The 12,228-nt window shown below is 41.4% G+C and overlaps 1 protein-coding gene across 4 annotated transcripts in view; it reads left to right on the top strand.

Annotated features, from left to right (window-relative positions):
• Positions 1-1,758: 1,758 nt before the first annotated feature.
• The window catches only part of atrx (ATRX chromatin remodeler), a 36,163-nt gene continuing 25,693 nt past the window's right edge, over positions 1,759-12,228 (top strand). Inside the window, exons 1-14 of one of the 4 annotated variants that reach the window (XM_085422954.1) lie at positions 1,759-1,958; positions 4,501-4,562; positions 4,659-4,708; positions 4,834-4,949; positions 5,036-5,116; positions 5,684-5,793; positions 5,904-5,971; positions 6,083-8,007; positions 9,158-9,230; positions 9,511-9,653; positions 9,755-9,919; positions 10,033-10,147; positions 10,239-10,338; positions 10,602-10,778. In XM_085422954.1, the coding sequence (XP_085279080.1) occupies positions 1,943-1,958; positions 4,501-4,562; positions 4,659-4,708; positions 4,834-4,949; positions 5,036-5,116; positions 5,684-5,793; positions 5,904-5,971; positions 6,083-8,007; positions 9,158-9,230; positions 9,511-9,653; positions 9,755-9,919; positions 10,033-10,147; positions 10,239-10,338; positions 10,602-10,778 (3,201 nt within the window). In that variant the 5' untranslated portion in view covers positions 1,759-1,942. Of the gene's footprint in view, positions 1,963-4,500; positions 4,563-4,658; positions 4,709-4,833; positions 4,950-5,035; positions 5,117-5,683; positions 5,794-5,903; positions 5,972-6,082; positions 8,008-9,157; positions 9,231-9,510; positions 9,654-9,754; positions 9,920-10,032; positions 10,148-10,238; positions 10,339-10,601; positions 10,779-12,228 lie in introns of all 4 variants that reach the window. The other 3 variants (XM_085422963.1, XM_085422981.1, XM_085422972.1) reach the window with 3 other exon arrangements.

Here is a 12,228-nt window from a genome sequence, read left to right as displayed (position 1 = left end):
CGGAGCTAGAAGTGTCAGCTTGAGTAGAATAAGGTAAATTCCCTAGATAGTCTTACTACTGTTGGTACTTATACAACTCACCCATGACCACGTCACAGGGGGAAAGCACCAAATAAGGCGTGATGATTATTACATGTTCCACTAGTTGAACTCCATCGATTACTAAGAAGTTACCTTTCCTGAAAAGTTTAATCAAGAACCTAACCCCCCCATATTCACACCTTAAGGTATATTTTTACCACAGAGACTGCAGCTTTGGTGCGCCCTTTACTTTCACCACTGGGACTTTGACTTATCGCACTTTAAATGTACAAGCAGAGTTTGCGTGTGGTAGCAAGTGGCATTACTAACATTTATTAGTATTTTTATTAGTATTAGTGTCTAGCCATTAATGTGTGACATATCAGACTGTGGTGTGTAATGTGTAGGCACATGGGAAATATTTTGAGTCAAGATTTCAACTTAAGCCAATCCCACACACATTAGGAAGAGGAAAATGTGACTGATAGAGAAAACTCCTAATAGCCCTAATGTCAGTTTTACTCTGTATAGTAATCCCCCCCACACACCCTTATTCACCCACGCACACAGACACACACACACCCTGCTCCCCTCTCTCCAATTATGTCATTATTAGACACAACAGTAGTAGTGTATTACTGTATTCGTTTTAACTAAATTATTATTTATTTAAAACTATTTAGTTAAAAGTTAGTTAACTTAGTTAAAACTTAGTTACAACTAATACAGTGTTTAGCTTTCATTAACAGTAAGCCAAAAATACTCGAATTAGTAGAATTAGTCACAGCCTCCACCAATCACACCCAGTGCAGCTGAGAGATAGCTGCAACATTTTTGGTTTATTATGTGATGTTTTTTTTATATATGTTGAAGCTCGAGCACACACCTTTTTGCAGTTTAATACGCTTACATTTATACACTTCTACTCGTTATTGCTGTGCCCTTGCACCGGAGAGGCTGACATCCTTTGAGAAAGGGCCCCACCTTTAGGTATTGTTAAGTAACTCAGCTTTAAGGATATTCAGTGTATTGCAGTAGGCATTCACAAGCTGCTGCTGTCTGAACACAGAAACAAAACAATCACGTGCACTTCACAATACTTTGCTCCTCAACCATTCAAGTAGTTCCTGAAAGATGAGAATTATTCAGTGATTTTACCAAGCCAAGATTTCAAAATGAGTCCATAAGGTCTGCATGAATCTTGGTTATAAATGGTTAAACAGTCAAACAGGACAGACTGCACCAAATGTGCAACACAGTCATGTTTATTTACTTAAACCATTAGATGCTTGTAAAGCTCAACTTAGTACATTGTCACATTCTAACATTGTGTCATATGTCTTTATAATATATAAGTTGTCAGTTCTACTGCTGAAGATTAAACAGTGGTTTCCACCTTTTTTGTAGCTACATGCCTTATATTATCTTTCCATTGTAAACTTTTGAGGTTTACAATGGTATGTGTATTTAGATCCTACATGTTTATTTACTTGAACTGTCGTCCTCGAGAAAGATGTATAGAAATTGTGTGCTGTACACCTTTATCAGTAAATAGGCTTCAACAGGAATGACAACCCAGCCAGGAGCAGCAGCAAAAGCAGCTGCCGCTCTTGTTTTTTATGGAGGAAATGTTTGCTTTCGCTCGGAGGATCAATCAGCTCCGGAGAGCCTGGACCATTCAGAGCGCCAAAGCTCACGAGCCTGTCAGCCAATAGGAATCCGCACAGGATTGAGGCTAGATGCGCCATTTTACTGCGTCCACAGCCATCCGGCAAGATGGTCCCCCTGCTTTGTCTCCACTGACCGGAGTTGTTTCGGTTTTCTCTTGCTTCTTCTTGCTTTAACACTAGTGAAAATCTGTATGCTCGACTGAGCTGGGCTGCCTGGGCCAAAGACAAAACCCGTGTTTGTCAGTCAAGAAATGACGACGGCGAGAAGTAGGTACGAACACTTGTCTTGTTTGTTTAGACAAGTCAGTTTTGCATTGATTGCCGTGCTTGCCTTCGCTAGCGGCGAGCCGGGCCATAGGAGCCTATTTGCTAGTTAGCAAGCTAGGCTAGCTTGGTTGCAGCCGTTAGCTGCGCGGCCGGTAATGCTCAAGTTTGCGCACACGCTTATTCAGACGCACACATGCGCATACATGGATGTTTGTCAAAGTGATCAAAATCCTAAATGTGATTGATTTTTTTTATTGAGTGGTAGTTTTCGTTGTGTTAATTGGAGCCAGCTAAATGTTGCTAGCCGGGATGCTATACGAGGCAGTGCCAGTCTGCGGGTAGCGCGCGGGTTGGTGTCATGGCATCGTCACAGGGAGAAAAAGGCCTGTGCATGCAGCGGTGCATGCCCATGCACTGGAGCTTGTGTGAACGGCCGAGACTGCAAGGTTGCCAGGGCAACACGGGGGCAGTGAAAAGAAGTAAACGGGCTAATATTACCAGAGCTGAACTTGGCATCCCTGATAGTCGACACTTTGTGACTTGTCAAAACCCGGAAAGACTTCGGTGAGGATAAAGAAGCTGCAAATACAGATAGGTGGGCTCTTTTCTTTCTCCCGCGGAAGAACTGAGTAAGAATTGTACGGCCGGCTGCTGCTAGCAAGCCCGGGTGATTGTTCACCACATCTCGTAGCATCTAATCAGCACGTTATGATGACGCAAAAGGGGCAAAATAAACAGCAGCGGCTCTGTCTGCAGAGCGGCATGCTCCAAAGATGTGCCTATAAAACATGTAGGTCACAGCGGTATATTTAATTACGTGATTGTGCGGACTCGCAAAACCTGCGGTTTGGCTTTTGTTGTCATCAGGAGCTCATTTAGCTGCATTTAGTTCAGTTATGTCGGAGTTTGTTTACGGAAGACTGTGCACATAAATGTTGGCATAGCTTTGTTTTCATGCTGTGGTGTACTGGAAATAATATATAAATAAAATCGCCGTTAGAGAAACAGTTGGCCTATCAAGCAAATACAGATTGTTTTGGTCTGAGTTGCGCACTTTTGGAGACATCGGCCCTTTTCTGAATATCATAAAGCTAAATGCCACTTTCCCCTTTCTTAAAGCCTCACTCAATACACTCATGAAGAATAACCCCATAGTTATTAAAAGAAAAGCTCTGTTGCGAGTGGCTTTATGTGGGAACTATTTTTTTTTCCTGTTGTACTTGTCTACATCCGCCAACCACAGAAAGCATAGACCTAGCAACCGTTACATTTCACCTGAAGGACATGAAAGAGTACATCCTGTCACAGTGTGAAGAGCTGGAGCCTCTCATCATAGTAGATGCACAGTGGGGGGTGGGGGGGGGGGGGAAGAAATAGTAACTACTGTAAAACAAGGAGTGGGACTATCCTTAAAAAAAAGAAAAAAAAAAGCAGTAAACAGACCATATTTTGGTGTTTTGGCACTTTGAGCAATTAACTCCAGTTTATTCAAGATATAACTCTCAATAGCTATAAAATTGGGACAGATGCAAAAACATTTAGTTATTTCTTTTTTTTTGTCACCTTAAGCAGGAACGTCAGAATCAAAGTCCAAAATTCTTGCCCTCCTTTATATTTTCTGAAGCCATCCAATGGGCTGGACACCTTACCTTAAAGAAAAATTTAATGTGTTTGTCTTTTGTATCATAATTTTGTCTGCTGCTGTTGATATTCTTGTTATTCTATATTTATAGTAGTGATATGCTGTTGGTCTTGGGCTACGTCCACACGTACCCGGGTATTTTTGAAAACGCAGATTTTTCGATGCGTTTGCACCTTTCTTCCACACGTAAACGGCGTTTTCGGTCACTGAAAACGGAGATTTTTAAAAACTCCGGCCAGGGTGGATATTTTTGAAAACTCCGTTTTTGCATTTAGGTGTGGACGAGAAAAACGCAGAAAACGCAGCGTCAAAGGTGTGCGCCTTTTTTGACATCACACTGTGCGCCACGTTATTGTTTCGGTGAAATGAATTTCTACAATACTGTTACTGTTAATTGTACTCTCTGCAGTGTTTAAATGTTTACATATACACACAGTTACTGTCCCTCCACACATACAACTCGGTTCTGCTTCTATGCCCCATCCTTGTTTACTATTTCCCACCGAGGCTTCATTTCTACACGGTAAGGAAAATATTGCCACCTGTTGCTTTGGCATGTTCCTAGCAGCGTTTTCCTTCATTTCTGCGTTTACGTGTGGACGGGATTATTTTTTAAAACGAAAACGGAAAATCTCCGTTTTCAAAAATACCCGTGTACGTGTGAACGTAGCCTTGGGCTTTATACAGAGCAGAGCACCATGGTACAATAGAAGATATGAACTGTTTAGATTGAAATTAAAGACAAAAGCTCAGTTTAAATGCAGAATGTGAACATAGATTCATACAGTAAATGCATGTAGCTGTACTTTTTTAAATGTGTTTTTCCCTCTAGTTTCTGACTGTTCTGTCAGATGTAATATGGTACCAGAATGCAAACTTTTTTTGTAAATGTTTTTTCAGGTAAAATGAGTCTGGCTGCTTCAGAATCACACCTAGACCAAATGGCGGAAAAGGAAGAGGAGGTAAGTTCACCACTTTGTTTGTTTGTTTTAGACTTTTTAAATGTTTGAAACTTGTTCATTCTCAAGGAATTAAAACACATTTTATATCGTTGCCAGCCTGGTAGCTCAGCAGAAACTATGAAGCCCTCCTCTTCTCGCAACAAGAGGTGCGGAGCAGATTTCTTAAATGTGTCAGCCTTTTGTTGTTGCTTATGCACTTGTATGCGGTCAAAATAGCTCGCAGAGATGATGCAGATTGAAATGTTAAAGTTGATTCCCTGACTTATTGCAGGAAGCCCACCTCTGTAGCTAAGCACACGGACCAGAATGGATCCGAGTCCTCGGCTGAAAGTGAAGGTGCCACTTCTGACAATCCTTCAGACAATAACACGGGGAGTGTTTCTAAAGGTATGAACTGTACGAAGGTATTTCTGAATTTTTATTCAAGATGTCGTGGATGTCTGGGTTGCAAACGGAGCTGTTTTGTTCTTCAGGCACTTTAGTGATGAGGCCAGCTGGGAATGAAAACAAAGGTGCTATGAAGCTCAGAGTGGATTTCAAACAGAAAAAAACAGGTAATTATATTTCTGATTAAAAATGTGTGTTTACAGTGTTTCTTACAGAATTAAATCTGATTTTTGGCAGGTGTGGTACAAAAAGAGGTGTAAAAGTAAACGTACATTGTGACAATAAATAAGGTGATAGGAATCAGCTGCTTCTTCAGTGAGTTCCTCGTCTAGTGGATTGACTCGTACTCCAAAAGTGCAGCTGGCAATAGTAGACCTGATTCTCCTGTTGCCAGCTGCAGTCCACAGAGTGCAGGCACGTGACCTCAAACTACCATGAGATCTGCCTAGCTTGCATTTAAATAACTGGAGACAGTAATTTAACTGGTTAGAGGCAACTAAACTTTTAAAGTAAGGGTGAGGGCATTGGAATTCTGTCATTCTCTCAGACAGAGGAAAACATTAATATATGCTTGGACAGCCGCTAAAAGAATGCTGACTTTTTTTAACGTGCGTGGGGGGGGGGAGACAGATTTGTCATGTTGACTGTTGAAAGTGAACCTGGATAAGATTTTAAAGTAAATGAAGTGGATTGTGAAAGTCATGTTTTTTTTTTTTTCTTCCTTCTTGCTGTAGATGATGCCCTGCAGAAGAAGGTAAACTGCACTGCCTGTGGAAAACAAGTGAACCAGTTCCAGCGTAACTCTGTGTTTGTTCATCCTGTGCTCAAAGTACTTATTTGCAAGGTAGAGACTCTGAGATGGACATTTCACATATTTTCATCATATTATTACAAGTTCTACCATTTTCACTATTTTTTTTTTTTTAATATTTACGTTCTTTCCTCTTCCTCCAGTCATGCTACAAATACTATACAAGTGATGACATCAGCAGAGACTCTGATGGGATGGATGAGCAGTGCAGGTACACTACACTAATAAAACAGTGAATTTCTTTTAAAGTAATGTTTGGAGGAGTTTTTGAGGACCTCATTTGCTATTTGCCCTCAAACCATGTTAAATATTTATTCTCCAGGTGGTGTGCTGAAGGCGGCAAACTCATCTGCTGTGACTACTGCAACAACGCCTTTTGCAAGAAGTGCATTCTGCGCAACCTGGGCAGGAAGGAGCTGTCAGGGATTACTGATGAGAACTCAAAGTGGCACTGTTATGTCTGCAGATCAGAGCCCCTCCAGGATCTGGTCTCCAAATGCAGTCGCGTCATGGAGAAACAGCAGCTTAAGCAAAAGAAAACGGAGAAGACGGAGGAACGTGAGAGCAAGAAGCATAAGAACAAAGCAGCCAAAGAGCACAAAGCAGTCGTCAATGGAAAAGAACACACAGAAGACTCGGGGACCATGACATTCTCCTACAGAAAACTGCACATACCAAAAGAACTTGTAAAGAAAGCAAAAAAGCTTGTTGAAACTACAACTGGGTTGAACAATACTTTCATTCAGTTCATTCAACAGGAAGCCGAGGACCAGGGAGATAGATCTATCAGGTATCGGCATTTGAAAGCCTTTAAGGCCGTGCTTTCTGATTTGAGAAAAGCTCACAGTGCTTTAGAGGAGGCTTTGGAGCCTGAGTTTAGAAACATGGAGTTGCAGAATGGCAATGAAGGCCAGCACGTTGTTAGAAAAAGCACTAATGTTGAGGCAGTTGCAGAAAATGATACCATGGACAACACTGCAGATTCGGTGTGTGAGAGCGATCCACCTAAAGAGGCGGATGAGGAGACGCTTCAGGAGCAGGATGTGGTAAAAGATCAGGTGTCAGAACAGAGTGAAATGAAAGAGCACCAAACAGAAACTGACGCAACCGAAAGGACAGTTAAAAAAGAAGTTTGTGAAGATGGGCTGGTGTCTGCTGGTGAAATGTCCTTAGATCATGATATTATGTCTGTGCCGCCTTCGGTTCCTGAAGAGCTTTTTCAGATGGTGGAGAGTCTTGCAGATTCTACAATGCTGTCACAGGCTGACACAACCTCGGTCACCGATGCCGAGTCACAGTCTAATGGAAACCCAGCAGACACTCAGCCCCAGCCTAAGGTAAAGAACCTTATAGTGAAACTGACTCCTGTCCCAGTTGTTACAACGCGTGGGTCAAGGTCATCCAGGTCCAAAAACAAGGAAAAGGGCGGCGAGGTGTCAAAAAAGTCTGAACAAGAATGCGAGGAGGAAGAAAATGCTGCTTCTGATGAAGTAGATGGAACCAAGAGCCCACCGCCCAGCCGTCGCTCTAGCAGAGTGAAGACTACTCCTTTGAGAAAGCAGACTGAGAATAAGGACAAGAATGTGTCCTCTGACTCGGATTCAGAGTCAGAGGAAGATCACAAAGACAAGGTCAAGTCTTCCAAGAAATCCAGGAGCACTAAAAAGGAAGACGAGAAACAGGCCAAGGCTTCTGATAAAAAGACAGCTGACTCTGATTCGGATGAAGTTCCTGATGTACTGATGGAAAAAGCCGCAGCAGGCGACAGCACTGATGAGGGAAGCGCCAATTCTAAAAAGCATTCGCGCAAACTAAAGCCATCCACAGAAGACGCAGAGAAATTGTCCAAACGCAAAAGGAAGTCTGTAAGCTCCGATTCAGACCTGGCAAGTAAAGGTAAGAAGACTTCCAAGAAGAAGAAACGGAACGGCTCAGACTCCTCAGACTCGGACTCTGAGGAGAAGGACAGTAAAGCGCGTGTAGCGAGGAGGAGATCTACCCGTGTAAAGAAGCAGGATGACACAAAAGAAGAAAGCAAAAACTCACCTGAGACGAAGCCGAAGAGGTCCTATGAAAAGAAGTGCAAGGGAAAGGGCTCTGGAACATCCTCAAAGCTACAGTTGACCTCTAGTGATGAGGAAGAGGAGGCTGAAGGTGCCTCTGGGGAGGACAGCGACGAGCAAAAGATCAAACCTATTGTGGAGGATAACGTTTTGGCAGGCAGTGCAGCCTTTATTCAATCCTCAGGTACACCTGGAAGTAGGGCTGCTCGATTATGGCAAAAATGATAATCACGATTATTTTCACTGAAATTGAGATCTCGATTATTTGACGATATTTATTTAACAATAACAATGTGTTGAATAATGGCTTTAAAGATTGTCAAAAAATAATATAAAATAGTGTGCAAATACTGATAACAGTGCAAATGTTAGCAATATAAAAAAATAAATGAAAAATGTAAACATCTATACTTAGTGAACTTTGCAGTGTTGCTCTGTGGTGCAGCTACGACACAGTAGCAAAGTTTACACACTGTCTACTTGATCCACGTCTGACTCAGCGAACCCATGTTTCCACACCACTGAAGGGTTTTTTTTTAACCTCTCTTTTCAACCAACGGCAGTCACTCTCCTCTCGAAATAACTTCTGCTTAGCTTTCCGAGCTTCCCTCGGGTCCTCTTAATTGTTGTGACGCGTGATGTGTTCGAAACACAGAGAGGTGCGCTCGATTTGCCACACGGAGCAGCGCGAGAGTAAAGCACGAGGGAGGTCATTTTTAATGATCGTTGAAAGCCCAGATCGTAATTTAGATTAAAATTCGATTAATTGAGCAGCCCTACCTGGAAGTTTTATAACATGAATTAAATAAATGAAATGTGCTGATGAATGCGCTTCAGGAGGACAGAGATGTGTTAAACTTTTCTTGTAATGACCTGCATGGCCTTCAGTTAGCTACACGTGTGTATGGAAAACTACTTTAACATTTAATCTTTAACCACAGCGAAAACAACAGCATCTTTTTGAGCTATTACCATCAAAGCCAACAGCTTTGACCCAAGGCAGTTCCTCTTAAAGATATCTCCAGTTTATATCTCCTCAGCCAGAATGATTCATATCAGCAATTTATTTCTTACTGGAACTGACCAGCTGTAGTAACCTAAATAATTGCGACATTTAGCCCTGACTTCTGTTCAAACTCTGTATTATACTTCCATATACATGCGATAATTTTGATTACTCTCTTTATTCTTATTAAAGTCATCTACAAGTTCATGGCAATATAAAAGAAAATTGTGAAGGAATCATTCTAATTTAGAAATTTTTTATATTGATAATGTCTTTGATCTGTTTAAATGTCGGAGAGGTTTGCTATAATGTGTGGTGTTTTGTACAGGAGATGAAGTGGACACTAAAGAGGGAATTACTGGGATTTGTGACGACGATGATGACGACGATCCTGAGAACAGGTACTTGTAAAAGAAATTGATTCTTCCAACTAGGCATCAAGTGGGTATCAACATCATTCAGTCCCAACAGTGAAACGCGAGGTTTAGCGTTAGCAGATCGAACAGCTGCATTGAAATAATCTCAAAGGAGAAACTGGTGTTCGAATGCTCTGATTTATATTATATTGCACTAACTTTACAAGGTTCCACACAAATGTTGTATTTGTTTGTTCATTTTTTGGGGGGCTAGAATGTTTTTGTAAAATCAGGTTTTTATGATTTTATTTCTCTTTACCTGCAGGATTGCAAAGAAAATGCTTCTTGCCCAAATAAAATCGAACTACTCCTCGGGAGCAGAGAGCTCCTCTGACAATGAAGAGGCAGAAAAGGAGGAGAAGTCCTCCAAGAAAGTTAAAAAAGAAAATGAAGAAGACGAACAGCAAGGTAGAAATTTGTTAAATAATCCTAGGATTTTATTTTATTTATTTTTTTAATAATACTCATCTTCATGAACATTTTCAAAACAAATTTTTCTTTCCATGAAGATGATGAGGATACAGAAGACTCTGGCTCTGATGTCGAAGTGAAGAAGAGTGGCAGACGCCATAAACTGCTTCGTCATAAACTCTCACTGAGTGAGGGTGAATCAGGAGAGGAGAAGGCTGCTGGGAAAGAGAAGAAGAAGGGCAAAAAGAAGTCAGGACGGAAAGGTTTGTTCTGAAATTATAATTCAGTCTCTGTGCCACGTCCTACTTGAGGTTAAAATATTTGAAGAAGCTGTTAGATGACAGGTTTTCGTTTTGTTTTTTTATTTGCATTTCAGTGGACAGCGATGACTCTGCAGACTCAGACTTTGAAAAGTCAGAGTCCAGTGGCGAGTCGGCCGAGAGTGAGGTAGTTAGCGACTCAGACAATGAAGACAAGCGTCGAAAGACCAGGTGAGAGGAAAGAACTCCAACCAGTGGTGGTGACTTATTTCACTGCCGGTGGATCCGGACAAATCTAGTATTGTTCTTTTTATTCCTGCAGAGCTGCGAAGAAGAAGGATGATGAAAAACAGAGAAGTTATGCTCAGAAGAAGAAGCGACGCAGGATCAAAGTTCAGGATTCTTCTTCAAGCAATGAGAAGGTGTTTTAAATGCAGTGCACTTGGTGCTCCTAAACTGTCCCAAAGCTTCTTTTTTCATAGTAGGATTACTAGGTAGAGGAAATGGAGCCACGTGAAATTTACCAAGTCAAGTCATGCACGACACTTAAAATGTTATTTCAACTTACCCTGGAGTGTGTTGTGGGGATTATTGAGGCCACAAACCAATCATGGGGCTGCTCAGCTACTGATCGTAGCCTAAGGGCTGAACATCAGAGGGCTGAACTTGATGTTCATTTCCACAGAGTGGAGAGGAGGGCGGGGAGGACCAAGATGGAGAAGGACGCAAAGGCCGAAAGAAGATCCGCAAAATCCTGAAGGATGACAAGCTGCGGACGGAGACGAGGGATGCTCTGAAAGAAGAGGAGGAGAGGAGGAAGCGCATAGCAGAGAGAGAGGCACTCAGGGAGAAACTTCGAGAGGTAAAGATGAAATGTGCGGCTGTTATCAGGAGTATAGACTCGATATTCAAAGCCCTGAGCTGTTGTAGGAAGTGGAAAGAAAATGAAGAGTTTCCAGTGAATATTAGTTGTAAGAGGATCTAATGATGAGCAGTACGTTTCATTATTTGCACTTTATGCTAAATCAAATCATGTGTCTTAAGTTTTTCAGATCAAGCAGTTGGAGAGTCTGCTTTGGAAGTTATAGTAATTACCATAAAACAAATATATGAATCAAAGATTCAGAAAGGTTAGTGTGAAAAGATGGGCTGTCAACTAGCTTGTGAAATACACTGGTGTGAAACTAACAGGGATCCTGGACTTTGATGGTTGGTGTGTATGCCAATGCAAATTTATGTTTAATAGGCCAATAACACATTTCCTGACCAATCTCCCTATTACTACAAATTTAAACTTGGCACAAATCCTGGTAGGTTAGAACTCATCCTGCTGATTTTGAGTTGGTTCTCAGTGGTGGGAATGCTGCTGCATTGTGGGTGGTAAATGGCTACGAATAAAGAAAAATCCAGAGTGAAATCAAGTTGAATGGATATGTTTTTTTGTTTTTTTTGGTAGAGAAATTAAGAATTACAATAAAGGGATTTGCTAAACTGCCATGTGGACCAGTCACAAATGTAATTGTGATAACATTTTTGTTATTGGGATCTATAGTGTATGGGCTAGACTTTTTTGTGGTGCATGACATTTGAGAACTTGTCCTGTAACTCCTGCATATGATGTAAAATGTTCCTGGTGTTTGTACCAGGACTCTCTGGCAGCTGTGGCCTTTGAACCACTCTGCTAATCCTCTTTTGCCTGCAGTGGCACATTTTTTTTTCTTTCTTTTAAACCTTCATCTAAAAGAAGCCCATAGCAGTCCGCTGATGGCTGCCTCTGGGAGCAGTACTGCCAAAGTAAGTGGGTTGAGGCTGCTGGTCCAAATCAAACATTTACTGGAGAGAAGCAGATGTTGGGGAGACGAGGGCCACACAGAACCACAACATGCTTCACAGCTGTCTCCATTTTTGTTTCTTGTTCTCTATTATCTCCCTGTTGTATTATTGGTGGTTGTGTTAGCATTAGCGTTAGCATGGTTTCATAACAGCCTGTATGTATCCAGCATACAAAGTGCCAGTTGTGGTGGCTACATTGTTTGCCAATATTAACGACCCATGTAAAAAGTCAGCCATGTGCTCATAATTCAGGGGTAGCTCTGCTGTTAAATACATTTAAAGGACATTTTTAGAAAATGAAAGTGTAACGAGCAGCAGGGTGTTTCCGTAAGTACTTTATTTTTTTTTATTAAAATGAATAAAATGCGCCATGGTTTAGTCAGAATTGCCAAAAGTGCATGATGGATTTTTCTTTTAATTTGTGAAATTGACCATGCATTAGCCTAAACGGGCTTCCTTCACATACACAGACGTAAAGA

This window comes from Rhamphochromis longiceps, linkage group LG2 (assembly GCF_057381845.1).
Source record: "Rhamphochromis longiceps isolate RC_006_pf linkage group LG2, R_longiceps_female_GT1.1, whole genome shotgun sequence".
NCBI classification, from domain to species: Eukaryota; Metazoa; Chordata; class Actinopteri; order Cichliformes; family Cichlidae; genus Rhamphochromis; species Rhamphochromis longiceps.
Note: the sequence above shows the minus strand (reverse complement) of the source record. Positions and strands in the feature narration are given on the sequence as shown.